Below are 26,214 nucleotides of genomic sequence, written 5' to 3' on the forward strand. Positions count from 1 at the left end.
CACTCTTTTGATATCTTGACATTCTTTTGTCTCTCCCACTCTCTCATCTTTTGACATGTTGACCAGGTCATCCATGAAACACTCGTCTCCACGTTCGGGCTGGAGCCTCTATGTTACATCTTCGCCACTAGTTGTTTCATTGCATACGTACCTTACGTTTTCTTAGTATATCCAATAGCTCCGATGGTTAGGACTAGTAGCGCTGCTGGTCAGCCTGATGCATTATCTAATTTTATTCGAAAAAATGTATCAGCTCCAGGTTGGACAGGAAAGTGACAGCTGCTGGGCAGGCAATTCGGATCCGCAATGTTCGACTGATCGGTGATCAAGAGTGGAAAGAAAAATGAAATGTGTGTGGTATGTAGTAGGTCAAACGAAAGTAAAATGTCGTGTGTGTGAATGATCCGTTTACAATCTGTCTGTTGTTGGGTTTTTGACAAGTTTTTGTTGATCCACTGATATGTCGACAGATGGGACATTGATGAGATGCGGTGCAATCGGAAAAGAATCCTTGGTTCGTGGAATGATTTTGACGGTTCGATATTTGTCGATGATCAGTTTGTCGACTCTGAACTCACGTCTTCAAAAAAAAGGAAGATGTTCAAAGCCACGTAAAAAAATTTCTTTCTTCCATATACTAGAAGTATGATTTTTGCTAAATAAGATCATCTGTCGGAAAATCATGTCATTGAGGTTGGATGGAGATGATGTCAAATGAGTAGTTATGACTTTTTGTGAATCATCGGAGTGGAAGTTCAAGATATTTCGTCTTCAGCTGATAATCGGGACCTACTTTTTGATACCTGGGGTTCTTACTGATAGATGCCACTAACCTGCATTATAGATATTGATGATTGATCCGAAATCTACTTAACCCGTTTTTCTCAGCTAGCGGGGACCGATCAAAACACTTCTCCATCAATGGTGTGGTAAGATTGACGCAAAGTTCCCGCGGGCTTCACGTTTTTTCGGATCTCTCCTTGTCCATCACTGATTTGTAGCGGAATTCCAATGTGAACCAGTTTCCTTTGTGTTGAGCCTTGATCGTTCAGGTTCCGTACTTCGAACTTAGCTCCAAAATCCACAGAATCCGCAGCACATGATGAGATTCACTAGGCGAATACATGACAGAGTATGACAGAGCATGACAGATATTAGACAACATAAGACGAGGAGAACAGTAAACCAACAGGGAAAAAGAGAAGCACTTTGCTTGTAGATCAAATCTATGATCATAAAATACCATCATTTGATCTTGCATCATCCTTTCGTGGATAACTCCACCGCAGTCTTGAAAGCGCCCAGAAGGGCAGTGAGTTGTATTTTTTCACTTCCACCGGTCGATAAACGGTGCCTTGATAACCAAACATTTTATATCAGCCATGTTTGACCGTCACGAGGTACGTGAAATGGTTCTTACTCTGTCGAAGCGAGATGATCAAGTAGATATATTCTTGCATGTGGTTTGAGCTCGATAGTATCAATATAGTCAAAAGCACCAGTCAATAAATCCTGGAGTGCTAATCCACGTTCCGTCTTCATCTTTGAAATCACTATAGAAAAATCCCACACGGTCGGGCGGTATCAACGGTGAACAGGAAAAGAAAATGAAAAAACGAGATACTGACTCTGGTAAGAAGCTGTAAACTCATCCGATAACATTGAATTGACGATGATCTCTATGTCCGACGGGTGAGGATTGCCAGTGCAAGTGTAAATTTCGCTTTCCCCTATGATGTCATATGCAGCATGGCAAGCTTGGAGGACGTTGAGAGCCCTTCGCATGTCTCCCTTGGAAAGTTTCAGCAAGGCATTCTTCCCTTCAGTAGTCAGAGGGACACTTCCTCACAAGGGTCATTAGCTGCAGGTGGAATGTCAAGAGCTAGAATCTTACTTTTCGGCTTCAACGACCATATCCACTCGCTTCTCGACTTCTGTCATCGGCAGAGGTGAAAATCTAAACCTCGTACAACGGCTTTGGATAGCCGGTGTAATCTTATTGACATAATTGCATATAATGCAAAAGCGGACATTTTTCGTGAACTGTTCGATCACTCGTCGAAGAGCTGCCTGGGCTGCCTGTGTCATCATATCTGCTTCATCCAGAATAATGAGCTTGAATCCCTTGGAGAAGAGGGTCCTGGTTTCAGCAAACTGTTTGATTTGTTCACGAACAACATCTATTCCACGATCGTCGGAAGCATTGAGCTGAAAACAAATTAGACTGGTTCTTGCTTCACGACCGAATCTTATCACATACTTCGAGTATCTGCTTTTTATAACTGTTGCCATATATTCGCCTTGCTACTGCGAGTATAGTAGACGTTTTCCCAGTTCCTGGGGGACCGTAGAATAGAAGATGAGGTAACCGGTTCCTCTCAATGAATCTTTCAACTTGAATAAACGCTTATTCAGACTGATAAAACCGGACTAGGACATGGGCGTACTCGTGCTCGTAATATCCTTGTGCGAAACGACGTCGTCCAGTGTCACCGGTCTGTATTTCTCCACCCTAAGGATGTCAGACGCGTCCGAAGCAGAGCTGGGTAGCTCTCACCATGGCAAAGATTCAGCGTCAGCATTCCCCGTGTCGACTTCCTTACCCTTGCCGTTCGAAAATGTAGGCAAGGTGTCAGACATGCGAACATCCGCGTCAGAGTCCATTGTTAGCGGTAAAATCGCAAATTAGCTTTGAACGTGTCGCAACGCGTGACGGAAATTGCGACGCGTGTTATGTCATCAACATCAACTGATCAAACCTTAATCGAGAAACGCACAGACCATCCACATACGGATGACAAAGCAGATATAAAATCATTTTGCAACATTGCTTCTTTATCAAGTCCGGCTCTTGCTTTTGTCAAAGACTCCATCGTTCACCTCGTTGGACAGACGAAAGCGTCCGCGTAAAATGCAGATCTTCGTCAAGACGTACGTCGTATGCTGTCTCCTGGGCTGCTTCAACTGAACATAATCTCTAGCCTTACGGGCAAGACCATCACTCTTGAGGTCGAGTCCTCAGACACCATCGACAATGTTAAGGCCAAAATCCAAGACAAGGAAGGGTGCGCCAGAGTCACTTGTCAGGATCGTTTCGTCGTTTTAATTCTGTGTTCAGCATCCCCCCCGACCAACAACGTTTGATCTTCGCTGGAAAGCAACTCGAGGATGGTCGTACTCTCAGTGACTACAACATCCAGAAGGAGTCTACTCTTCATCTCGTCCTTCGTCTTCGTGGTGGTGCCAAGAAGCGCAAAAAGAAGACCTACACCGTATGTTACTCTCGATGTCCAGCTGTATCTTAGTCTGATCCTTCGACATATCTTTAGACCCCCAAGAAGATCAAGCACAAGCGCAAGAAGGTCAAGATGTCGATCCTGAAGTACTACAAGGTCGACTCTGATGGCAAGATTAAACGCCTTCGTCGTGAATGCCCTTCCGCTCAATGTGGCGCTGGCATCTTTGTGAGTCATTTTGTCTTGCTGAATATCGCTGTGCTCTTATACCTAATCTTAGATGGCTTTCCACCAAGACCGTCAGTACTGTGGCAAATGCGGCCTGACCTACACGTTCGCGCCAGGCAGCAAGCCTCCTGCTGTCTAAAAGTATCTACTAGGGAACTGCCTCATGTGTATTTTTCACAATGAATCTATATTACTCAATGGATTGCCTGTGAAAAAACTCTTTGTTTGACATTTCAATCCTTTTCTGTCGACTACGTGTTCTTTTCTCACCTTCTACCCCGAGTTCTGAACCTCACCGGTTCTATCGACTACTTGTGCTTCTTCCACTCCCTACCAGGTGCTCTGAACATTTTAACCAGTCGAGATGAGTGACAAGGACAGAGTAAAATAGCTTTCGTTGAGCAAATCTATTTTAAGATTCACAACTCGAATTCTAGGGTATCTATGCGCTGACCCATAGCAATGAAGAATATAATGTTGGTGAACTACACCACTAAGTGGTCTGTACAGGCGCTGAAAATGGGCGTTGCAGCGTCTGAATATTCAGCACGTTCTGTGGACTATATTTTTTGGAGGGTTGTTCCCTGCCGAGCTCACTCCGATAGTTGAACGCAGAATGGCTTCAAACAAGCCTATGGTGATGGACATTGGCTGCGGTACTGGGATATGGCATGTGCACATATCGGCGCTATTTATGGTTACCAACAATTGAAAATTATATCAGGGCAATGGAAATGGCCATACAGTTTCAACAAGCTGATGTTATTGGCATAGACATAGTCATGCCTTCTATGCCGGGGTAAGTAACCGCAGAAAAATCAAGTTGATGCTCACTCTCTTTTCTGCAGCGCCCTCCCTTCTAACTACAGGTGAAAGGCACTCAGGTAGTTTGCATATATCTGTCATCGTTTACTTTTTTCAGGTTTGAGCAACTCGATTTGGCTGAAGGTATACCCGATGAGTATACAGGTCGATCGGATATCATGCATTGTCGATGTACTGTTCAACATGTGAGCCTTCCTCCCTCTAGTTTCTGTCGACTGCGAAGATGTCACATATTTCTCATAGATGAAGGACCCCCCAAAGCTGGTGAATGAGCTAATAAGATGTCTTAAACCTGGTATAATTTTGCGTTAAAGCTCTCCCGCGACATTACCGAACAAATGAGCTAGGTGGTCTGGTCATAATTCCAGAAGTTATTGTTGGGGTTCTAGATGAAGAAAGGAAACCGGTGACTTCATTCTTTTACAACTCTGAAATTGATGATGAGGAGAATATCGTAAACGCACGCAAATTATCAGGGATTGGGGGATATTTGGCTTTCCTTGACCAGCTCATACGAAGTCCCGATTACCGTGCAGCAAATGTTTTGTTGGAGAGCACTGGCGCAGTGAGAGATATACGGTTTGAAGAATTTTTGAGTCCGGTAGGATGGGCTGGAAAAGATATTCGCCACGGCGAAGAGATCGGTGCTCTTCTATGCACGATGTTGAAGGTAAAAGAATATAACTTACCATTATTCCTTTACTAATGGATGTTTAGACTATTTTTGGGACACTTTACAAAAAGCTGATCAGCCACGGCGTTCCTGTGGTTGTGGTGGATGCATTAAATGAGAGGGCGATAGCAGAATTGAAAGAAAGAAGATATATAGCATGGAATTGTACCAGTGCTATCGCATTTGATGAGGCGGCATCTTAACTGTAATATTATCTTTTGACAACTGCTCTCAACTATACTCCACACCTGGTATTTCAGGCGCTATTTAGCTGGCATCGATACCTCTTAAGTCCCACAGCTGAATTCCACTAGAGTTCGAAATATTGGGGGGTGGAATGGCGTGTTCCACACGGGTGGGCACGAATCTGTCAGCACCTGACCTTCGAGCTTCCAAAGGTCCTAGGGTCAGTGCTTTATTTGAATTTAGTTCTGTTGGGGTACATAACTTTCAGCAAGAATTTTTCACGCCATTCGATTTGGCGATGTGTAAATACTATCGTTGTGTTCACGACATATGAGCCCTCCCAGATTTCACGGCCATGCCAGTGATAGGTTAAATCCTTTTACATTTGCGCGAGCCGTCAAAGAGTCATCGCAGTGTTGTGCATTAAGCTCGGTATAGCTTCCATTTTCTCCTGCGGCCTTATTGACTGGATGAACAAAGTTAATCGGACTTTTGATAATCTCAAAAAGTACAGGGTCTGGTCGCGATGAGGACAGAATGTTCATACCTCCTTTGACCTAGCGTCCATCCAGAAGCTGAAATCAATGAAGCCTTGAGAGGTATTCCTCGCGGTGAAGAGCTCTGTATTGTCCGTGGGGAGTTGGCAAACAACAGATTGAGTGGCCTGACTAGTTCTTCATTCAGCACATTGGATATGCATAGTCTCGTCGCTCCAGTAACTTGGCTTAAAGTTGGGGGCCACTCAGAGACTGATCAACTTCGCTGATACAGAGCTTCAGGGTGGCATCTAACCCAACCTCCCCAACGGGCACGGGATTTGAGCTGCATAGCTAAGGTTCGCAAGGACGAACACACCTACATGGAGAGTCGATGTGGACTTGAGTATCTGAGATGGTGCAATGAGAAAACATGAACAAGCCCTCCGCAATTATTTATAGCATTCTTGTTAAGTGTGGTATATCTTACACCACAGAAGGGAATCTTGTCAATGCAGAGCACCTGAATCCATGATGAATAGCCGGACAAGGTATATATGGTCATGCACTTATGAAAGAAACTAGTGAACGAGACTTAAAGATCACGGCTTTATTGCACTGGGCAATACAAAATTACTCGCGATGCGCATGCGAGTAAGTAAGCTTGTAAACAGGGAAATTTTGACCTTCCGATACGCGCAATGTAGGACTAAAGCCAGGTATACATTGCTCATTCCAGTCCTGCCCATGAATGATTAGAAAGAGATGCTGGGAGGGGCGCATATATTATGGTATAAACGCCTGCAGAAGTATCTGCTTTTCAAAGTACTCAAAGCCTGACCTATTGTTCACCTTCGAGTTTCTGAACGTTCTGCACCCGTTCGTAGATCTCTCTTTTCTTCCGTGATTCCTCTAGATCAGTTTGCCTTTGAAGCATCTTTTCTTTCCTCCTCTCGTCATCTCGGAGAACGCCCTGATACATTGTCTACAAGAGGTCGTCAATAAATAGAATGGTCGTTATTCAAAGTATATCACCTCTCGCTCTTGATCCTGTTGGAAGTGGACGGCCCATATAGTGAATGCGGAGAAGACGACAGCCCCCATCAACGTCGCCCGAGCGCGAATCTGACGCATTGTTCGGCGATGCCTGGAAGAGGTTTGCGCACAGACCAGGATCAAAATGGTAAGTTTAAAGTGGTTGGACAACACACACAAATAGAACTTTCTCTTGACAGCCGCACTGAGGCATCGTTCTTCCGATTCCGCGTCTTTTAGGTTGTGCTGCTTACCCCGGCGACATGTCGACTGTACAGGTATCTATTCAGCTTTTCATTTGATTCGTTGCTCAAGATCACGTTAAGGATTTTGACACAACATTCAACGAGGTCGTTCAAGCCAAGAGATTGTCCCAATCCAAGATGGCGAAACTCACTGAGCTAGCCCTGAAGCTCATGGACGTGTGTATCGTTGCCTTCCCTTTTTTTCTTTCGTTCTCTTTTGTTTTGGCCCATGTTCACATCTATGTTTCGTCTCCAGCAGGATACGCAGCTTGTCGCGACAATGTATCGGTCTCACAAAATGTTACCAGCACCTTGCAAGATCTCGAGTCTCTATGTGTTCGATGCGCTAGCTAGAGCAGCCAGACAGCAGGTTATCAAGCAAAATCTATCAGAGCGTCATGCGACTGGAAATTGTGCCACATTTCTCTCAAAGGTGGCGGGGGTCCTTGAGGGTCTATTTCAAGATATACTTGCTGCTGGCCTCCCCGAAGCAAAGGTCAGTGTTGCCGGAACTGCATACGGACGTCCCATGCGCCTATACGAGGTTGTTAAATATCATTTTACGTTCCACTTACGGTTGGCTGTGTGTCTTTGATACCTTGCCCCAGGCATTTGTCGCGTACTAGGATCAGGATGGCGTGTTTTAGTCACTAGGGCAGGCGCTCAGACTCCTGATTTTCCGCTTTTGATGATTAAGGTAGTCACGGTCCTAACCTTTCATTCTCGCAGGAAAAAACCAGAAAAATTTATGATATCTGGGTGAAGGGGAACACATTTCCTCCAGATATTCTCAGTCGTTTATTGGACGTAGTATCGGGAAAAGATAAAGGTGCATATCAATTTTTGTTGTACGCTGAGTATCTTCTCTGTCTATATAATTGTTTCCCCAAATTTCTCCAAGTTCGGCCGAAGGGATGATGCTAAATCGACGTTGGTTTGTTCAATGTTAGTGACCGAAGTGAATACCTCAGTGACAGCCGATCCCCGCATCGTATCTCAAATGAATTCTACTATTCCTCCTCAAAGCCCCGTTGCACCAACTTCCACGGACACTCAGGCAACATTGCTTGCTCTACTAACGCAAGCTGCCAGTCACCAAGTTCCGTGAGTCGTGTTCAGTCCTTTTCTCTAGACACCATCTTAGTCCGTTAGGCAAACAACCACAAATACTGCAGTGACACCTACAGCGCCTCTCGATCCTGCGTCACTCGCTATCTTGCAGTATTTACAAACAGCGTCCGTCAATAACACGGCTACAAGCCAAATATCACCTACCTCAGCAGAAGCATCAGATACCCGTATAACACAGAATGCTACAGATCGTCAAATATCAAACTCACCTGCGCCTCATGTTGAGCCTAACCATGCTAGGCAGGACAACAGGCGTGATTATCGTAGTCCACCTCAAAGCGGTCATTCTTATGAGAGAGACTATGATAAAAGAAGCCACTCCTACAAAGAAAGTAGGGGCGGCTTTCGTCGACGCGGACGCCGGAATCGTTGGGACGAACGAGAGCCCCTTACTCAACGAGACCAGCAAGAAACTGGCTGGAGTCCGCGTAGCGGAGGGCGTAGTCGGTCACACAGTCCAGATGGCCGAACGCACAGGAGGCCTCCACCAGTGCCTCGCTCGAATTCTCAACGACAGTCATCCCCTTCTGCATCTCGACATCATGGTGATAGTTCTACGTCTCATCCACTCAATAGCAGTTCCGAAAAGGATGAATTCGGTCGCGATTTGCGATCACCTTCACCTTCCAAATCTCCTAATCCTGGTCTTACTTCGAACCAACACAACAGTACCTCTCCAAACACACCCTCAGTGTCTCATTTCCCGAAATCAGAGTTCTCATCTACGTCTACAAGTAATGACCGGATGTCTAGATCGTCGGTAGCTGCGAATACATTTCCGAAGGAACCTGATGCCTTTGAAACATCTCACGAATCGAGTAGCAAAACCGGACATGAAGTTGGGATGGGGAACTTTGATATATCGACATTTGACCCTACTTCACCTGCTTCGTGGGAAGCAATGGGGAAGATGTGGGAGATAACGAATGGATACCAGCCCTCCACAGAGGAGTTGATGCAATTTGTGATGATGGGTACCATGAGTCAACAACTCCAATCAAAGAATTGGCAGCAAGGAGATGCGCTAATGGGGTACGGCAATGACCAAAGACGAGGGGGAGGCAGCGGAGAGCACGGCAACAGCCGAAGTAATCACCACGGATGGGCTAATGACGGGATGGACAGTTCGACGGATGCTATTGTCCTGGGAGGTGGTGAGATGGAAATGGATGAGTCTGCAGAAAGTGAAGGTCCACAAAGGCAGGAACCAGTAGATTCAGGGACTCGACCTGGAGGAAAGATGCAAAAAGTGGGAGACAGATGGGTGTTTGTTCGCAGTGATACTGGTGTACGGTGAAGATAACGAGATGATTGGTTAGAAAACTTATACCCATCGATTTGTTTAAACTACATCGTCATTCGTCGTCGTTAATTCATAAGTGCCTCTCGACTGGGCTGTGCTAATATAAAGATACCTTGCTTCAGTCCTGCCCGAGGAGTTGAACGAGCTGATATGAAATGGGCTCGGCCAGAACAAGAGATAACATATGGCAGCAGAGAAAGTTCCAATCAAGCTCCCTACAATGACATCTTCCATATGATGTCTCTAGGTAGTCAAGAATTATAAATTATAACATAGCGCAAAAGTATAGGGTAGCACCCACATGGTCCTCGATTCGCGTAAAGGCAACATGGGTCGCCCATGAAATGGGGGCAAGTGTCAAAGCAAGAGCTGCCAACCGGCTTGGCATCCATCTGACGGATGGACCAGCAGAAAGACATATGGCGGCGGTCTGACCCGCGATCCAGAGTGTCAGGAAAATCATGCCCGCAAAAGCCGTAGATGAGTGACCGGACGGAAATGACATACGACCATCCAGGATAGACGATTTCTTCCTGTTTGATTGGGCAAATCAGCTGAATGAGGATTTTACGGTCGATATACTGACCCAGCGCAGAGCTCAGCGACTTCATCCCATTTGCACCTTGCGAGGAAGTCAGGACGAAGTCTCCCTAAGAAATGTCAAAGGAAGGCACAGATACGCTTCAATTGAAGCGCGCGTACCAACTCTATGCTTGAAATATTCCGTTATCATACGGGCCAGACCTCTGTGAATGACAGTGAATAAGGAAGTAGTTGGCAAAGACTGGGTTCAGTTGGCACGAACCGACCAGCCAGAAGTGCAAGTGTGCCATGATGTAAATCAACAATGGATCTGTTCTTAAAACCGACAACGACCACGAGTAGGAGCGGAACAAAGAGGGCAGCAGTGAAGTTGAAACCTGAGCCAACTCTAAGATGGCGTAAAGAATCGTTGTCAAGCACTTCATATACACGAATGAAACCTTACTGGTTTTCTTTATGAGAAAGAGCAATCGTCTTGTCCGTCAGCGAAAATTCTCGCTCGTATACTGGCCAATAAGATATGAAGTATGAAATCAGCCAGAGTAAGCTAACGAAAACCCTGTTGCTTTTGAAATTAGCGGTTGATACAATGATTGCAGGAATAATGACGTACCAATCCAAAATGTAGGACTTATGGAACCAACTCAAGGAATCTTGACCGAAGTATCGCTTTGCAAAAGCGATCATGTTGGCTCACGGAATCGGATTGAAGTCAAATAAATATTATGATCGATGTACCCTGTACAGTGCATCCAATGCTACCCAGCGCCGAGTCGACAAGTTCGCACGTTTGGTAAACAGGGCAAAATACATCAAGCGGTAAGTTAGATACTTGAGTACCTTGAGGCCTGATAATGGTGCCAAAATCGCATTTTTAGCACCGCTGGAGACACAGCTTCTCAGTAACATCCACAATCTGTTTCGCTCACGCGGTTAAAGGGCCAACAGCCGATTTTTGTTCTTTTCTTGAGCCATGAGCAGCATTGGGATGATCCCACCTAGATCTAGAAGGACAGCTCCCGTCGACGCGCATCGATACAGACACTGCATACCAGTCCTTCCAACCTCGATTTGGTACCAACACGACCTCCCTGTTGTCCGCATCCAACGGAATGTGCGACCTACGTAAGTACTATCGCATAGCATGTGAGCAGCTTGAATCGTAAGTGAGCTTTGTAATCGTCAGTGTTTGTCAATCATCCTGAATTTTCTGATTGTAAATGGCCTTGTCATTCACACCTCATCTCTTGGGGCGTCTATACCGTGTATTTATACTCTCGAGCTTCAAATCAGTATTATTGGATTTGACTGAAATTCGGGCGTATTGTCGTACGAGAGAGTCAGCCAAGAGTCAGCTATGTAATCAAGAACGCGTATCGTCACGTAAGTAACGTATATCCGTGACTCATACAATCCCCTTGAGGACGCGTTCGTTTGAACTATAAACTTATACCCCCACCTCTATCGTGTTCTTTTGAGAAAATCGCGATGCCGAAGGAGAAAGCTAAGCAAAAGGGACAGCAATCCATTGTCTCGTTCTTCGGTGGCTCCAAAAAGCAGCCAAAGACGACTTCTGATTCCGAGGACAGCGGTGGTGAAGAACACGCGACTACTAGTGGACCTACCAAACGGCGAGTTCGTCAACAGGAGGAGAGCGATGCAGAGCTCGAAATGGAGGACGAGGTAATTACGACTACCGCGAAAAAAGGTGGAAAGCTTTCTGCCTTCGATCTCGACTCGTCCGAACTGCCACCCATAAACGAAATTCCCGCTATCTTTTCGGACCTGGTCAGCCGTATTCCAAAAATCAAGTCCGTTGTTGAACACGTACAAGGGAGGAAACTGAGGATCGCCACGATGTGTTCTGGCACGGAGTCCCCCCTCCTGGCTCTTGAGCTGATACAAAATTCAATACTGGAGCAGCTTCAGCTTCAGCTTGAGGTCGAGCACGTATTTTCATGCGAGATTGAACCATTCAAGCAAGCTTATATTGAACGTAATTTTCATCCTCCCATTCTGTTCCGCGACGTTTGTGAATTGGGAGATGACGAAGCGTACGTACATCACTAAATCTCGCTATCGAATTGAACTCATATGTGTGCAGACATACGGCGTATGGAGCTCTAGTTCCTGTTCCAGGGGATGTCGATATGCTCATCGCCGGCACATCTTGCGTTGACTATTCCAACCTCAATACTCAGAAGCAAGACATTGATGCCAATGGTGAATCTGGTCGGACGTTTAGAGGGATGATGTCTTGGGTGAAAAATCATCGCCCTCCTATCGTCATTCTTGAAAATGTTTGTTCCGCTCCTTGGGGTCGTGTTAAAGAGTATTTCGAACGTACTGGCTATAGCGCTGCATTTACACGGGTTGATACCAAATTCTATTACATTCCCCACACACGGACTCGAGTTTACCTTGTTGCCGTCGACAAGCGCAATTCTAGCATACCAGAAGACTGGAAAGACCTAGTCGCAGATAAGCTAAAGCGACCTGCATCATCTACTCTCGACTCATTTTTACTTTCCTCTGACGATCCCCGAATTCATCAAGCTCGCCAAAAGCTTGTTCAGGAAAGTTATGGAGCCTTAGACCGCAAAACGGGGCGAACAGATTGGGGGCGTTGTGAGTCGAGACACCAACGTGCTAGGTTGGAAGAGGCGCTTGGGAACAAACGACCATTGACAAGTTGGGATGAAGGTATGGAGCTTTCTATGCACTTCGTCAAAATACTGATGTTTGTCGACAGGCGGCTTTTGTAAACTTCCAGATTTTGCATGGAACGACTGGGGGGTGGGCCAAGTAGAACGTGTTTGGGATTTGATGGATATCAGTTTACTTCGGTCGTCGTTGAAGGGCATTGACCCAAACTACAAGACGTGAGTTCTTTTTTAAGAAATAAGTTACGCTGTCTGAAACATAGCCACAGTCAAGTATGGAATCTTTCGCAAAATGTCGATCGTACTATTGGATCCGGAAAGCCGGGTCTTTGTCCTTGCCTTACCCCATCTATGATCCCTTACATCACTAATCGAGGCGGTCCAATGGTCGGACTGGAGGCATTGTCTATGCAAGGCTTACCTGTGGACAAACTCCTGCTGACACGCGAGACGGAGGATCAACTTGCTGATCTAGCTGGCAACGCTATGTCGACGACCGTGGTTGGTGCATGTATTCTGGCTGCGTTAGTAGTCAGCAAGAAACTTCTTAAAAGTGGAGACGACACCGAGACTTATGAATCCAAGAATTCGCAGAGTTATGATGCGGATGCCATGCAGGTCGATCCGATTGTATCCGCTCATACGCATACGGACAACGTAGTGGGAGCCGAAGATCTTACTTATCAACCTCTTGAGTTGTCAGGGAACCAGAGTTATACCCTATCATCTCTTCTTGTCGACGCAGAGAAAAGTTCTCGGCTGTGCAGCTGCGAGGGTCGAACTGATGTGACAAAGCGCGAATTGTACCGCTGTGATGACTGTAGCGCGAGTTTTTGCAAGAAATGTGGTGGACGACCAGAGCACAATCCACAACCAATTGACGTTGACCAGAATCCGCGTCTGCACCCCAGCGATTTCTCCAGACGTCTGAAATCCCTTCTTCCCATGTGTCTCTGTTTGACCACGGTCACCGTCGAAGTGCTTGAGAAGCTCAAGGATCAAGAGGCCCTCCCAATTCCTCAAGCGCGATGGAAGAAGTGGACTGAAGCTGTTGTACGTGGTTTCAACACTGAACTACGATTCGTGGAGTGCAGACGTCAAGAAATTTGGAGTGCGGTTTATCAGTCACCCTACGCAACCCTCGAGCTATCCCTTCACCCTCAACAGCCTGAGTGGCGTCTATCCGTCTTTCCTGAAGAAAAAGAACCAGCCAACGCGGAAATTCGGCATGTCCTTGCAGCTCCCGTAGGCAGATTAATCTGTAAGGACAACCTGTTAAGTGGCCAGTGGTACTTTGCGCTGCCTCATACGACCACCCTCCCTATCAAGATCCAAGGTCAGGGCGAACTTGTCCCATCCTGGGAGGCACGCCTCGGCTTGACTCATAAAGACTTCCGTGACAAGATGGTGTTTCCAAGCCTCAAAGTTACCGTACCGAAGGAGAACATAAACCGCTTCGATCGCGATATTACAGGTGTATATACACTTCTTGATAAATGTGGTACCGCCAACGGTGCACTGCACAAAAAGCAAGCCCAAGACGACAATCTTCCACCTCTCTACATGCTATTTGATCCCCATCGAACGAACGATTCGGAAGATGCTTTTGTATTTTCAATCAGCACGCGTCGTACGGAGTTCAAAGAATCTCGACCCATTGTTTGTAAACTAGATCCTAAATGGAGGCAGAACGCCAGAGATGGGGAGCAGAGCGTGTCTTGTCATCTCCCTTGTAGATGGGTCCCCTCGGATATCGTCAAGTTAGAGGTTAGTCTCGTCCTACCACGTATTTTAGGTCGCAGTATTTAATCTCATACTACAGGCCTCCGTCGGGCGGAATGCTGAATTTGGAACCCCACAAGCGCTTCAAATTCCGAATGACAGCGAAGCATGCCTCAATGCTTGGGCTCTCCTAGCCTGCAGAGTCGATCTTCAAAATCAAGCGGGCAATGAATGGTCGCGTGAGGAATGGCGAGAGGTTGACAAGGTCCATGAACGTGGAACATTCAAGGCTCTTGCTTGGATTCTCGAGCGTGTAAGACACGTTGACGACGAGCTCCGTTCTTGGCAACACGTTGACGCTACAGCTCATCATTTACGATGCGAACGTTGCGCACCGGCTGCGCCGAAGCATCGCTGGTTGCAAGTCGGGAAGAAGGTATCGCCAGTAGAAGATCCAATTGAGGCCGGAGAATACGAACGATCTCTCAAAATGCGTCCGAACCCTTTTGTCACCCAGCTGAAGTTGGATGATAATGGAATCGGAATGATACGTGTAGGAATAAATATTCCTACCCTTCTTCATCGAGCGCTTTCCCGTCTACCAACTCACGATCGTCCCGAGAAACCGCTTCTTTCTTGGCGACTTGACACCAACTATACGCCAACTGTTAATGCCAACCTTCCCAAATTCGTTATATTGAGCAATAAACTCGACAAAGAACACGCGCAGCCCCCGAATTTCAAGACTCCCCTGCGTAAGGAGCAACTGCGCTCGCTGGAGTGGATGGTAAAGCAAGAGTCGGATAACGTTGCGCCGTTCATTGAAGAGGAAATCTCTGAAGCTATTTTGACTCCTCTGGGTTGGCGCGCTGAAGGCCGCGCGCAGAGACCTGTTCGAATCAAAGGAGGAGTCCTTGCTGATCAAGTCGGATACGGGAAGACTGCAATTACGTTGGGGCTTATCGATTGCACCTACAAAGCTGTCAAAAAGCAGTTCGCTAACTTCGGACGTATCCATGGCAAGATTCCTACCAAGGCTACTCTCGTCGTCGTACCTCCCCATCTTACTCGTCAATGGAATTCTGAGGTCGTAAAATTCGCTGGAAAAAACCGGTTCAATGTTCTCGTGATATCCACAGTCTCAAATCTGAACAGTATCACTATTGCGGAAGTTCTTAACTCGGATATAGTCGTCGTTGCTTCGAACCTTTTCAAGAGTAATGTCTACCAAGAGAACCTGGAGTCGCTGGCTGCTGCTGGGGAGATTCCGGCTAAAGAAGGTCGCCATTTCAATGCGCAACTGGAGAAATCGCTTGAAGCTCTCAAAGACCAGGTGGATCGTCTGCAGGATGACGGCTCGGAAGCTGTTCTTGTAGCCATGAAGGAAGGTCGCAAAAAAGGTAACACAAAACTATTGCCTCTTGAGAATCGATACTGACCTTTTCATCTAGTCGAGAAAGAGGCACGAGAAAACGCTCTAGTTCAGACGAAGCGGCTCAAAGGAAAATCGTATCGTGAAGCTGCCCAAAAATTGGAAGAATTGGCAAGAAAAGGCTCTGAAAAGGACGTATACACTTCTACCGCCACATCATCGAACGCCAGAACCATGGTGCCAGAGGTAGTCATTGATGTCAAACCTGGACATCCCTCCTACCAGAAAATGAAACTGGGCAAGCAAGATTCGACCGACGATCATCCCCGTAAAGGAGTCCGACGTTCTGTTGCTAAAATTACCGTTCTGTCTGACGACGATGAGCCACAGTCCGGCAGCGATTACGAGGAAGTTAGCGACACAACTTCACTCTCGGAGCACAAATCAAAGAAAGCATCCGCGGCAAAGGCGCTGAAGAGAAAACGTATCGTCGACTCTGACGAAGAATTCTCTGCTGAAGAAACCGACTCGGACGACCCTCCTCCTGCTACTTCTGATGATGACGAAAGTGTGATCTCCATTAAACGCGGTGGCAAGATAAAGAAACCAGCGAAAAAGGGGTCTCCTCCCTCCACTACAGGTACGGATGAGGATGTCATGAGTGTTGATGAGGCTCCCAAAAAGACCAAGAAAGGGAATGCAAGCAAGGCGAAGTCTGCATCCGACGACCGGCCTGCGAAACGTCAAAAACGGACTGACAGCGACCCCTGGAAGCTTGGCTCAAGAGCAGTGAAGAACGATTGGAAGCAGATGCAGGCTCCTCCTTTCGAGATGTTCCATTTTGCCAGGAAAGTCGTTGACGAGTATACGTACCTGGATGGGAAAATTCACTCATTGGCCACGAATATCACTGCCGAACGTCAATGGGTTTTGTCAGGAACTCCTCCTATCCATGACTTCGCCGCCCTTAAGACAATAGCTGCCTTCTTGAACTTGCACCTTGGTATAGATGATGATGGAGAAGGCCACTCAGTTGAAGTGAAGAAGAGACGACGCGAGCAAACTGGTATGTTTTTGCTTCATTTCACTATGTTCGTGTTGTGACGGTACTCGAACAGCCGTGGAGAAGTTCCACTCTTTCCGTGAAGTTCATACCTTGGAGTGGCATGCGCACCGGCACGAGGTTGGTCAGACATTCCTTAATCAATTCGTTCGTCAGGTTGGTCCTTTACAGCCCGAATTTTTACACATCCTGATCAATCACATAAGAACATAGCAGAGATAGATGAGATTCCTTGGACGGAGAAAATTGAAAAAGTCACACTTCCCGCAGCAGAACGTGCAATTTACCTGGAACTAGAGCACCATTTGCGTGCTCTCGACATGACGATGAAACGCGGGAAAAAGACCGAGAGTGATAGAGAGAAACGACTAGCAAAGTCTCTCGGAGAATCGAAGTTCGTAAATCTGTTCCCTTCGCTATCATTCTCTAATCATTCCCAGATCCGCAGAAGAGGCGTTGCTCAAGCGTTGTTCCCATTTCGACTTGGAAACATCAAACGAGAATGCTATGAAGGCTTGCGACGTTATCGTCAAGGAGCGACAGAAACAACTTGACGATTGTAAAGCCGAACTACTCAAGGCGATCAAAGAGGGTGTGAAACGGGAGCAAAAAATTGGAGACGTGGGACAAGAATCGATGTTTAACGAGTATATTCGTGTCTGTCGAACCGAGGGTGTCGACGATCAAGACGGTTCGGAGACAATTCGGGATATTCTTGATGAAGCTGGTGCTAGCAAAGGGAAAGCTAAGGGCCGAAATCAAGATGTTCAGCTTTCAGAGAAAGTCAAAGCCGCTGTATGGGATCATCGTGAACGAACGCATGAAATCCGTCGACTCACCAAAGAAATGGTCGGACGTATTCGGTCTCTTCGCTACTTTACCGTTGTCCGGGACCTTCAAAAGCAGGCCGATGCACGCCCCAATATTTCTTGTCCTTCCTGTGGTAGAGCAAATGTTCCTGTTGATGAAGCAGCCGTGCTTTCTTCATGCGGTCATATGGGCTGCCGGACTTGCATTCGTAAATCAGCGGAACAGGAAGAGTGTGTTTATGCTGCGTCCGGGGCGTGCAAATCTGCGGCTCGAGTGCTGAACGTTGTCAATGCTGACACTCTCGGTGAAGATGACGTTGAACGCGATGGACGGGGCAGACATTTCGGTTTGAAACTTGAAACTGTTGTACAGCTTATCAAGTAAGTCTGTGCCGATCTTAACTTGTACGAGACAATAATGGTTGTTAGGAAACTACGAAAGGAAGATCGTATCCTTGTTTTCGTGCAATTTCCGGATCTCATGAAGAAAGTTACAGAGGCGTTCGAATACCATAAGATCCGCTTCTTAGAGATCAGGGGTACTGCAACTCAGAAGAGCAAGAACCTCGAACTCTTCCAGAATGACAGTAAGGAACGGGTGCTTCTGTTGAACGTCATGGATGAGAGCGCCAGCGGCGCTAACCTGACTTCCGCTAACCACGCCGTCTTTCTATCCCCGCTGCTCGCCCCATCGCAGGAGATTTACACAGCCTGTGAGACCCAAGCTGTGGGTCGTCTCGTTCGATATGGTCAATCGAAACACGTTTATGTGTGGAGATTCCTCACCACCAACACAATTGACGAGGAGATTTTTAATGAGAGGAAAAAGATGGTTCAGACTTAGAGATGACGAGATAATGTAATTTGCATTTTTTGTTTCAATTTGTCATGTCACACTGTATCTTTGACGACATATCATATTCTTGGATAATAACGACATCTCAGCATCTTTGATATTAGAATACGAAACTTACTCGACGCTGAAACTAAGAGTGTCCCTATTTGTTCGACATGACGTAGCTGCTGGTATCCAGGATTTGCTTCCCACATATTGAGCACAGACCTTTCCTATAGGCGCAACCTGAACGTGTAAATAATTGGTTACGGATGCTGGGAGAGAATCAAGGGGCGTACCGTGGCAATATTTGGCATTATTCTGTGTAGTTGGCTGCTTGCAATCCTTGCATCTAGATTGGTAAGGCTTTTGGCTAGGTCAGGTTTGAAAGAAGAGAGTGTCAGCAATGCTCACCTGAAAACGGTTCTTGGAACTACCAGGTCGATTGAGCAGCTTATTCTCTCCGACCTTGCGAGAGCCTTCCTTGATACTCGAAGAACTAGACGTAAATGGATCGGGAGCGGCAAGTTTTGATAGTTTCTATGGATATGGGTTGATACCATGGGACAAAAGCGAGGATAGGAGCCGTACCTTCTCGCACTTGTTACAGACCATGATCAGAGTAAGCGCATAAGTTGGAAACACTGACAAAGCATGGGAAGTATGGCTGACTAAGCTGATCTAGCAATCTACGATTTCGCCATTGCCAAAGGGTCGGCAATTAGGCTTCTTGCCGTCAGCGCCGTCGCAACGGTATTTTGCACTGGTTTTTCCTTATTATCTTCGTTTAACAGCCTTTCGAATTGGCCCCTTTCGTTGGGCCGCACCTTCCAAAAGCGTCATGCACGGTTTAGGCAAGTCTATACCCAGTATTAGGTTCCTATTGTCAGAAATCTATCACACTTCCTTGCCTCTGCACCTTACCAGAGCCGCATCAGCGAACTTTCTCTGTAATTTCAAACTCAATACCGTTGACATGACACCCTTAACAAGAAAAAATCAGAGTATTGGTGTCGTCCACAAAAAAACTAACTTGACACATTGATTTCGCCTGTCTACCAACACGCCCAGAAGGCTGCTTTTTCACCTGCAGCCGCCCCGAACAAAGACGGGTTTTGTTCATTGGCGGATTGCGAGATGACTACTCACATCGTACCCGGCAACCGTCGTCCTTTTTATTTTATTTTTCTTATCCTACAACGATGGCAGAGAGCTGGTATAAAACGCACTTCGTGTTGAACGGAATGGATGGCAAGGAACAATGTCTCCCCATCGCCTCACCATAATCCGCCGCTTCAAGATCTCAAATGATGTCTTGATCCTCATACTCGAGCACATGGACCCGGATACGCTTTACCTCACTTGCAAAGTTAGTTCACTCACTCGCCTGCACATCAATCGCATATCTCACGAAACTCAACCCTATTTCCCAGGTGTTCCGTCGAGTTTATGCCTTGACTATGGAGTTCCTACCCCTCCGCTATAAGCATGAACTTGCTTTGACCGGAATGAAATCTGGCTTAATCTCCAGCCGTGGTCCATCTTTTCCTGCTCGTTTTAATCTCCTGAATTCCTACCGCAAGGACTGGCCCGCCATCGCCTGGAGTCATGAACAGAAGGCTCAACTCTCTCTTCTGGGAAATTTTGGCATCACGGACGGCTTTATTCATTATGTCGCTGCCCATGGAGTGGAGCTTATGGAGCTTCCTTCCAGTCGCACCGGAAAACCTCCGTCTCAAACGCGTCATGTACGGATTCCTACAGCGCCTCGTGTCGAGTGCGTCGCCCTAGATTCCGCCCAGGCCTTGATTGTAACAGGTCACGTTCTGGCGTACGTTCTTCTGGATGTGATTTGAGATCGTTTTCCTCCTGACGAACTATTCTTGTAGCGCACAGAATCAAATTGATGTGCTTTTGAAGATCCGCGACATGTGGAATTTCAATAAGCATAAGGAGTCTGTTTCCGATCATTATAGCTTCGTTGCTTCTTCAACCCCTGGAGTCATTCTGTCCGGCATTGATGTTGTTATATGCGGTGATAAGCTCCTTGTCCGTCTTGAATATGGAGGTATCAATTCCAGGGTGGAGCAACTCCTCATCAATTGGAAATCTCTTCATGCCGCCGTAGGCTTGTTTCATTGTCAAAATCCTGGCACGTAGATTAATTGTTTTCTTAGCGACTCACGAAGCAAGATATATCGTTCCTAGATCAAGATCATATTCTGGCCATCGAAACAATCAAAGATACTCCTTCCCTCATTATATATCACATCAAAAACGTCCAACAGCCCACTGCGAAGCGCCAGCTTCAACTTCCTGACGATTGGAAGAACTGGCAGATTAGTTTCCATCAAAATGATGCCCCGATGAATGATCCCCCGCGGTCATCCTCCGCCCTCTTCTATTCGGATCCCTCTCGCAGGGTACTGATGCTTTCGGCACGACCACCTGCCCAAGCTAACTCCGTTCAATGGATGATATTCCCGGAGAGATTGTTTACGTGGCCTTGGATCAGAGGACAAAGTGTAGCATGGAATGACTGGTCTCAATATGCCATTGTCCGGAACACTTCTGTAACTCGAGTTGTTGGGAAACCGGCAATCGTAGGCACAAGGGTTCTTTATTTGGATCAAGACTCGAGCGGGACGAAGATGCGAATCAACTCGATCGCCTTTATGCCTCACTCAGCGACTGCAGAGACTGCTCAAAACATGTGGGATTTCGTCGGCAAACATACTCCTCTTGTGCCATCAGAGGCTAGGAGGGAGATTCCAGCGGTGAATGGAATGGGGTGTAGATTACAAGATTTGCGCGCCACTGAAGATAACATCGTCTTGCTCTATGTAAGTTTTGTTTATCTGGTCGTTGAACAGGAACTCACTTTGGTTTCCAGGAAAGTACCAATGGTCAGACGCCGATCAAGATCCTCACCTTTGGTTCCACCAGCTCCTCTCGACACTAGGCATACTAGGCATCACTGCTACAATCACGTCACGTCGTTTCCTTTGCTTATGCCCATCTTCTCAGTTTTATGTAGTTTTGCCTGACGTCTTGTATATTGTTATTTTTATGCGAATGAAATGTTTCGAAAGCTCAGCCTGCTATCGGTGAGGGTGAATCTGGCATGAATACATTACATTGTTTGCAGATCTGCCGAATGTCAAGACGTATGACAAATGATCCTGCCACGTTATTGCCGTTATTGTCACCGGGACGGGCGAAAGCATCATCTCAGAAGATATCAATCAGACATCAATCACTGCAACAAAACGCCAACGAATGTTCCGTGATTTCTCCTTTTGTCCCGACTGATCTATCACTTCAGCTATTTTTTTCATAGTTACTCGGGGAAAGGCACTTCTTCTGGATATGAAGCTTGCTTGAAGTACATTCTCTTGGTATTTTCAGTTAAGCAAATTCAAAGGGGTATTATTGATCCAGTTATAGATAAATTGTCCAAACTATCAAAGTCGTAAAACCGAAAATTGAACCGATGAGAGTAGCATTCCAATATCCCAAAACCAATAATCAAAAAGAAAGAAAAAGCTGTCTCCACTAATTACTAGTTCAAGACTGATAAACGGAGATATAGTTTACGCCCCATTGCGCGTCTAAGCAATCGTTGGTAAGTCATCAAATACATGCGGGGCATAAGAGAGGGAACGTACTAGCGAAGTTGGCTGGATTCGCGACCACCTCTTGACACGTGCCCGGGCAGCCAGAATCACCATATGCAGATCCGGCCCAATCACCGCAAAGCGTAGTATCGATGACCAAAGAGTGTTCATACAAGGCCGACGAAAAATCGCAATCCCGAGAAGGCCAAGCCGCCGTAGGGGTTCCCCAAGAAGTTGGGTTAGGCTGTTCGTTGGTGATATCCACAGGAATACTATCACGGGTAAAGAACCAGATCTTGACACCCCAACTATTCCACTCGTGAACGAGGACGCCTCCGCCAGCGGCATTGAATCCTGCCCCATATGAATTTGGATTATTATTTTGGTAACCACAACCACTGTTGGCACCATTGGAACTCGTACAGGTCTTACCCATGGGTGAGGCCAGGGCATCGATACCCGCACTATTATCCGGAAGGACACATTCAATCCCGGTGTGGATGGTATACTGATTCCAGGTTTGGTTGTTCACACCCTCAAGGATGTCTATCTCGCCAGCGTTAGGCCAATCAGGACCGACGCTCCAGTACGCGGGCCATATGCCGCATCCCCATGGCATATAGGCGAAATCAGCAATGAAGAGACCAAAGTTCCAAGTTTTCTTCGTTGTAATACGAACCCTATTCGAGGTCACCGAAATAAGATGCTTAATTAATTTTGACTGACAGGACGTGTCAAAAGGATTTGCAACTCACGAGTCGCGTTTGCCACCGACGGGCACGGAAGAAGAGTTGTCGACGGCAAGTACTGTCACGCCATCTTTCACGTAGGCAAGCTGCTTCCGCTGAGCGTTACTGAGTGATTGATAATTCACATTTCCATGGGTTGGATCTTCTCCGGTGAAAAAATCCCATTCCCTTCGAGTCGACAACGGTCGATCAGTTAAAGAGTGAATGTATTTCAGATACAAGGCTCACTTAAAAAATGATTCCCCTTCATAATGCTCATGTCGATGATATGGAGGGTTTCCATTACTGACAGTCGCGTTGGGTACATAAGTATCGTCTGCTCGGATACGTAGTCCCGCCGCGCGACTGGCATGTCGGGAACGCAAATGGGTGTCGTAAGACTTGCCGGCAAGTGCAAAGACTGGAAGAAAAGTCGCAATGAGTGTATAATAAAAGCGCATAGCTAATGTGTAAAGGAGTGGAGGGTCAGGGTAGTCAGAGGTGAACCGGGGGAAGAAGTGGTTGGTTTCAAGTTGGTTGAGAAGAATCAAGTGCGAACGTGAAAAAAAAGAGAGAACTATCCGACCCTGAAGTGCGTTGATGCTACCAGGGGAGTCGCAACCACGAGTTGCCTGCAAGGCTAGCTTATGGCATGTTGTATTGTTGCTCTCGCATTGTTTAGTGTTGGCAACTGCGGTTTGTTCATTGTTGTCTCGGCACAAAAGCTTGACAAAAGCTTGACAAGGTCCTTTTGTCGGTTGACTCAGGTTAGCTCACAGCCCGTCAACAAATGATCCGGCGATGCGGCGCCCCGATGAAGCGCCGCCTCCATGATCAAAATTTGCTCGCCCACTGTACCAAAGTTTCAGTTGCGAGAGGAATAGAAAAGATTTTTTTTATCGAAATGGCAAATCAAATGGGAATATCGAATACCAACCTGCATCAATGTGCCTTGTCTGGTTGCTGGTTGCCTGTATGTGGTACAAAAGTTATTCCGGGCGTTATTTATAGATTACAATATATTCATGATATAGGCCGCCCTCAAGTTGTTCTTTTAGAGAGGGTGAGAAGTTGCTCAGCCGCCTCGATGGTAGAAAATTTCTCGGGGAATAGAGGTCGCGGACATCTCTTGCTATGAGCCACCCAGTGGCAGGTGTCAAACTGCATCTTTGGGGAGAGTTTGATCTCTACCCCGCAGCCTCGGCATCTCGTCAAATGAGGATTCATGATAATGCACAGTGGATCGTGCAGAAGCGTGTTGCGGCGGGCATCGGCTGCCGATGAACTCGAGCCTCGACCGCGCTTTGCAAAGCCCTGGCTACACGGAAAGCTAATTATAGAACTGTGATCACTGAATCGATAGCAACTTACGGAGATTTGTATGTAGTATTGACTGGCGACTTCATCATGAAGAAAATGCAATGATATGTAGGGGATGCGACGACTTTCGGCTATGAGGTGTCCGCATCGCTGAATTATTTTATAACCACCAAGGGTTACCCAGTTCAATGTTGGGGGACAAACTCAGCAAACCTAATGAGCCAAAAAAAAAATGCGCGCCCGAAGGAAGTAGTTATGTAACTGGCAAAGAAGGCCGAAGGGCTGATCATCGTCAGCCAAGATTTAGCTGGATGAGACGACAATCCGAATTGTTTGGTGATTGCCTCATATGGCATTCAAATTGCTTCAGTAGCCCCACATTTCTTCACTACCATTCGCCGTACGTCATGCTATCCTGCACGCAACAGAGCCATGTGAAGCAAGAACTCTTGCCTAGCTGCATATTTTTCCCCGTCTCAGCCATTCCTGGAAACCTACGTCAGGCTTGGTTAAGGGGCTTGGTTAACCTCCTATAAAAATCATACGCCAATAATAACGCCGTGCTTTGGATGAAGATAAATTCCGGATAAAGGTCACCGATCGCAACGAGAAACAAAGTTAACTAATAACCACTGGAGAAGCATTTAGTGTGGCGCATCGATGGAAGCGGCGACTACATACCAAACGGACTTGGCGGCATCGCGGAGTACCAATCCGGAATGATGTTCTATTTTTTGTGCTGCTAAAATGCCGTCCGCGCGGGTGGGACCAAGATTAAGAACCGCAACATCTTTGTGAGTTTCTAATGCGCGCTTCAATAGTCTGCCAGGGATGAAACGGTTTTCCTTTTTGTCAGACGTAGTATAGAAATCCGCTAACCTGAAAGCTGAATACGTTGCGAGTGTGGTTCCAACAATAAGGAGACGATCGGAGCTGTCAATAGCGTTGTACCTGGATACGTATCCATAAGAAATAGTATAAGAGTCTTTGACAACAAGACTTGCGAAGCTTCTTTGATAGATAGTGGTATCATTTCACCAAAAAAGATGACTTGCGGTTTGATCTTCACCTGAAGATCAGTCCCCCTTGCAGAAAAAGGATAGAAACAGCCCCAGAAGGGAACGTACTATCGTATTCCTGCGGTTCTCTTTCAAACACTGTGAACACTCGGGTATCTGGAAGTCCGAATGCGAAAACCCAAATTGTTCTAGGTCAACCTGTTACGATCACTTTGAGCGTACATGGTTCTAAAAAAGTCGAACAGTGGGCGCACATCTCCATCAGGGTTTGTCTTGAGTGGAATACCAGATTGTTCGATCTCCTTCGCAAATGTAACCCATTTTGGGTTGGAGATAGATATCATATCTTGAAATGAATCACGGTCTATGACATGACCGTGATTGCAGCAAACATTCTAAGTGTCTGTTATAAGCAAATATACTTGATTTCCCCGAAGAAAGTGGGGATACAGAGAGGGTTCCGTGAAGCTCGAGAATCGACGGGGTGAGTTTTGATGGAAGCCAGTTAGATGGAGCTTGGTTGAGCAGAGCTTTATGATGTAGCCTATCAACATTCTATTGATTGAATTCAAGGCGTCAGTATCCTTTTATAGACAGAAGGTACAGGTAGTTTCACCTGTGTTATGAGGTGAGAAACAATGCCTGCATGTTGGAGAGCTGCCAAAGCGTGATGTGTCGTGTTAGGGAGAGCATCCCGCACAGGTGGATAACCGAAATAAGATCTCAACCTGAGCGGAGGAGGTATGAGGGTTTTACACGGTAAGAAATGGGAAACTTGAGGATTTACCAGTAGCGCTGCCTGAATTTTCGAAATTAGTTGATGGTGAAACTTTAAACTAATTTGAGTCCAACCTGAAAGCATGTCCCTTCATCGTCTCGTCCATGAGTTCGTGATACAAAATTGGTCTAGGATATCATCGTATTTTGGCCAGCACGTCCAGACACAGTGCAAGGCATACTTGTAATTCGGGTTCATATATCGTCCATCATGGCCCCGATATGCTCTTATTCCAGAGTCTACGCTAACACCTGCGCCCGTTAGCACGGTGACATTTCCTGGTTTGATAAACTCGGCAATGCGTTCGACTGCTTCTGAGTGGGAGGTGCGTGGCGTGGAAGTCGAAGTGCTGAGGACAAAGTTGGGCACTCTTGGAACCGAGAGGCGCATGTGATAAGGCAACCACA

The 26,214-nt window shown here is 46.5% G+C and overlaps 11 protein-coding genes across 11 annotated transcripts; 5 read left to right on the forward strand and 6 right to left on the reverse strand.

Moving 5' to 3' along the window:
• Positions 1-1,260: 1,260 nt before the first annotated feature.
• AGABI2DRAFT_71819 (hypothetical protein) lies at positions 1,261-2,640 on the reverse strand (the record flags this gene model as incomplete). Its single annotated transcript, XM_006461796.1, has 7 exons — positions 1,261-1,354; positions 1,421-1,553; positions 1,629-1,840; positions 1,895-2,208; positions 2,261-2,394; positions 2,448-2,512; positions 2,558-2,640. The coding sequence occupies 7 exons, from the start codon at positions 2,638-2,640 to the stop codon at positions 1,261-1,263; spliced, it is 1,035 nt and encodes a 344-aa protein (XP_006461859.1).
• Positions 2,641-2,830: 190 nt separating this feature from the next.
• On the forward strand, positions 2,831-3,821 carry AGABI2DRAFT_193235 (hypothetical protein). Its single transcript, XM_006461797.1, has 5 exons — positions 2,831-2,931; positions 2,982-3,065; positions 3,119-3,272; positions 3,330-3,464; positions 3,517-3,821. The coding sequence occupies exons 1-5, from the start codon at positions 2,912-2,914 to the stop codon at positions 3,601-3,603; spliced, it is 480 nt and encodes a 159-aa protein (XP_006461860.1). The 5' UTR covers positions 2,831-2,911; the 3' UTR covers positions 3,604-3,821.
• Positions 3,822-4,030: 209 nt separating this feature from the next.
• On the forward strand, positions 4,031-5,045 carry AGABI2DRAFT_178851 (hypothetical protein; the record flags this gene model as incomplete). The annotated part of the gene is given in 8 exon segments (XM_006461798.1): positions 4,031-4,136; positions 4,159-4,162; positions 4,198-4,263; positions 4,313-4,333; positions 4,387-4,474; positions 4,533-4,584; positions 4,604-4,959; positions 5,007-5,045. Coding segments are annotated over 6 exon segments (621 nt in total), but the record flags the coding sequence as incomplete, so codon positions are not given.
• A 1,285-nt stretch (positions 5,046-6,330) lies between these two features.
• AGABI2DRAFT_136766 (hypothetical protein) lies at positions 6,331-6,819 on the reverse strand. Its single transcript, XM_006461799.1, has 2 exons — positions 6,660-6,819; positions 6,331-6,609 (listed from the first exon to the last, which is right to left on the reverse strand). The coding sequence occupies exons 1-2, from the start codon at positions 6,756-6,758 to the stop codon at positions 6,466-6,468; spliced, it is 243 nt and encodes an 80-aa protein (XP_006461862.1). The 5' UTR covers positions 6,759-6,819; the 3' UTR covers positions 6,331-6,465.
• A 41-nt stretch (positions 6,820-6,860) lies between these two features.
• AGABI2DRAFT_185958 (hypothetical protein) lies at positions 6,861-9,332 on the forward strand (the record flags this gene model as incomplete). Its single annotated transcript, XM_006461800.1, has 6 exons — positions 6,861-6,937; positions 6,986-7,081; positions 7,161-7,400; positions 7,634-7,733; positions 7,855-8,008; positions 8,057-9,332. Exons 1-6 carry the CDS (start codon positions 6,923-6,925, stop codon positions 9,330-9,332), a joined length of 1,881 nt encoding a protein of 626 aa, XP_006461863.1. The 5' UTR covers positions 6,861-6,922.
• A 37-nt stretch (positions 9,333-9,369) lies between these two features.
• On the reverse strand, positions 9,370-10,572 carry AGABI2DRAFT_205847 (hypothetical protein). Its single transcript, XM_006461801.1, has 7 exons — positions 10,495-10,572; positions 10,327-10,440; positions 10,144-10,269; positions 10,041-10,084; positions 9,925-9,988; positions 9,640-9,871; positions 9,370-9,581 (listed from the first exon to the last, which is right to left on the reverse strand). The coding sequence occupies exons 1-7, from the start codon at positions 10,566-10,568 to the stop codon at positions 9,378-9,380; spliced, it is 858 nt and encodes a 285-aa protein (XP_006461864.1). The 5' UTR covers positions 10,569-10,572; the 3' UTR covers positions 9,370-9,377.
• On the forward strand, positions 10,567-18,354 carry AGABI2DRAFT_178853 (hypothetical protein; the record flags this gene model as incomplete). Its single annotated transcript, XM_006461802.1, has 14 exons — positions 10,567-10,700; positions 10,728-10,783; positions 10,884-11,006; positions 11,218-11,264; positions 11,361-11,935; positions 11,986-12,509; positions 12,634-12,763; positions 12,814-14,311; positions 14,367-15,666; positions 15,718-16,704; positions 16,757-16,857; positions 16,908-17,095; positions 17,142-17,891; positions 17,940-18,354. 14 exons carry the CDS (start codon positions 10,567-10,569, stop codon positions 18,352-18,354), a joined length of 6,828 nt encoding a protein of 2,275 aa, XP_006461865.1.
• Positions 18,355-18,416: 62 nt separating this feature from the next.
• On the reverse strand, positions 18,417-18,964 carry AGABI2DRAFT_136767 (hypothetical protein). The gene is made up of 4 exons (XM_006461803.1): positions 18,937-18,964; positions 18,760-18,885; positions 18,645-18,711; positions 18,417-18,591 (listed from the first exon to the last, which is right to left on the reverse strand). Exons 1-4 carry the CDS (start codon positions 18,958-18,960, stop codon positions 18,509-18,511), a joined length of 300 nt encoding a protein of 99 aa, XP_006461866.1. The 5' UTR covers positions 18,961-18,964; the 3' UTR covers positions 18,417-18,508.
• Positions 18,965-19,606: 642 nt separating this feature from the next.
• AGABI2DRAFT_205854 (hypothetical protein) lies at positions 19,607-21,440 on the forward strand (the record flags this gene model as incomplete). Its single annotated transcript, XM_006461804.1, has 5 exons — positions 19,607-19,714; positions 19,779-20,176; positions 20,235-20,469; positions 20,523-21,188; positions 21,239-21,440. 5 exons carry the CDS (start codon positions 19,607-19,609, stop codon positions 21,305-21,307), a joined length of 1,476 nt encoding a protein of 491 aa, XP_006461867.1. The 3' UTR covers positions 21,308-21,440.
• A 313-nt stretch (positions 21,441-21,753) lies between these two features.
• On the reverse strand, positions 21,754-23,248 carry AGABI2DRAFT_193239 (hypothetical protein). Its single transcript, XM_006461805.1, has 4 exons — positions 22,940-23,248; positions 22,718-22,879; positions 22,014-22,642; positions 21,754-21,956 (listed from the first exon to the last, which is right to left on the reverse strand). The coding sequence occupies exons 1-4, from the start codon at positions 23,149-23,151 to the stop codon at positions 21,913-21,915; spliced, it is 1,047 nt and encodes a 348-aa protein (XP_006461868.1). The 5' UTR covers positions 23,152-23,248; the 3' UTR covers positions 21,754-21,912.
• A 1,150-nt stretch (positions 23,249-24,398) lies between these two features.
• On the reverse strand, positions 24,399-26,197 carry AGABI2DRAFT_185963 (hypothetical protein; the record flags this gene model as incomplete). Its single annotated transcript, XM_006461806.1, has 11 exons — positions 24,399-24,504; positions 24,692-24,832; positions 24,890-24,961; positions 25,015-25,073; positions 25,138-25,227; positions 25,284-25,424; positions 25,480-25,584; positions 25,646-25,757; positions 25,817-25,828; positions 25,882-25,935; positions 25,989-26,197. The coding sequence occupies 11 exons, from the start codon at positions 26,195-26,197 to the stop codon at positions 24,399-24,401; spliced, it is 1,101 nt and encodes a 366-aa protein (XP_006461869.1).
• Between the last annotated feature and the right edge of the window lie 17 nt (positions 26,198-26,214).

This window comes from Agaricus bisporus (genome assembly GCF_000300575.1).
Source record: "Agaricus bisporus var. bisporus H97 unplaced genomic scaffold AGABI2scaffold_6, whole genome shotgun sequence".
NCBI lineage: Eukaryota > Fungi > Basidiomycota > Agaricomycetes > Agaricales > Agaricaceae > Agaricus > Agaricus bisporus.

Excerpts from the sequence above, each read along its gene's own strand:
- AGABI2DRAFT_193239 (XM_006461805.1), bottom strand. The coding sequence starts at position 23,151 with ATGCGCTTTTATTATACACTCATTGCGACTTTTCTTCCAGTCTTTGCA. Across the intron at positions 22,643-22,717 it reads GTCGGTGGCAAACGCGACTC|GGTTCGTATTACAACGAAGA; the intron begins GTGAGTTGCAAA and ends GACCTCGAATAG. Across the intron at positions 21,957-22,013 it reads GAATCCAGCCAACTTCGCTA|ACGCGCAATGGGGCGTAAAC; the intron begins GTACGTTCCCTC and ends ACGATTGCTTAG.
- AGABI2DRAFT_136767 (XM_006461803.1), bottom strand. The coding sequence starts at position 18,960 with ATGGTCTGTAACAAGTGCGAGAAG. Across the intron at positions 18,886-18,936 it reads TCTGTAACAAGTGCGAGAAG|AAACTATCAAAACTTGCCGC; the intron begins GTACGGCTCCTA and ends CCATATCCATAG. Across the intron at positions 18,712-18,759 it reads GTTCCAAGAACCGTTTTCAG|CCTTACCAATCTAGATGCAA; the intron begins GTGAGCATTGCT and ends CCTAGCCAAAAG.
- AGABI2DRAFT_193235 (XM_006461797.1), top strand. The coding sequence starts at position 2,912 with ATGCAGATCTTCGTCAAGAC. Across the intron at positions 3,066-3,118 it reads AAAATCCAAGACAAGGAAGG|CATCCCCCCCGACCAACAAC; the intron begins GTGCGCCAGAGT and ends TTCTGTGTTCAG. Across the intron at positions 3,465-3,516 it reads AATGTGGCGCTGGCATCTTT|ATGGCTTTCCACCAAGACCG; the intron begins GTGAGTCATTTT and ends ACCTAATCTTAG.
- AGABI2DRAFT_136766 (XM_006461799.1), bottom strand. The coding sequence starts at position 6,758 with ATGCGTCAGATTCGCGCTCGGGCGACGTTGATGGGGGCTGTCGTCTTC. Across the intron at positions 6,610-6,659 it reads AACAGGATCAAGAGCGAGAG|ACAATGTATCAGGGCGTTCT; the intron begins GTGATATACTTT and ends GACCTCTTGTAG.
- AGABI2DRAFT_205847 (XM_006461801.1), bottom strand. The coding sequence starts at position 10,568 with ATGATCGCTTTTGCAAAGCGATACTTCGGTCAAGATTCCTTGAGTTGG. Across the intron at positions 10,441-10,494 it reads AAGTCCTACATTTTGGATTG|GGTTTTCGTTAGCTTACTCT; the intron begins GTACGTCATTAT and ends CAAAAGCAACAG. Across the intron at positions 9,872-9,924 it reads GTCGCTGAGCTCTGCGCTGG|GAAGAAATCGTCTATCCTGG; the intron begins GTCAGTATATCG and ends CCAATCAAACAG.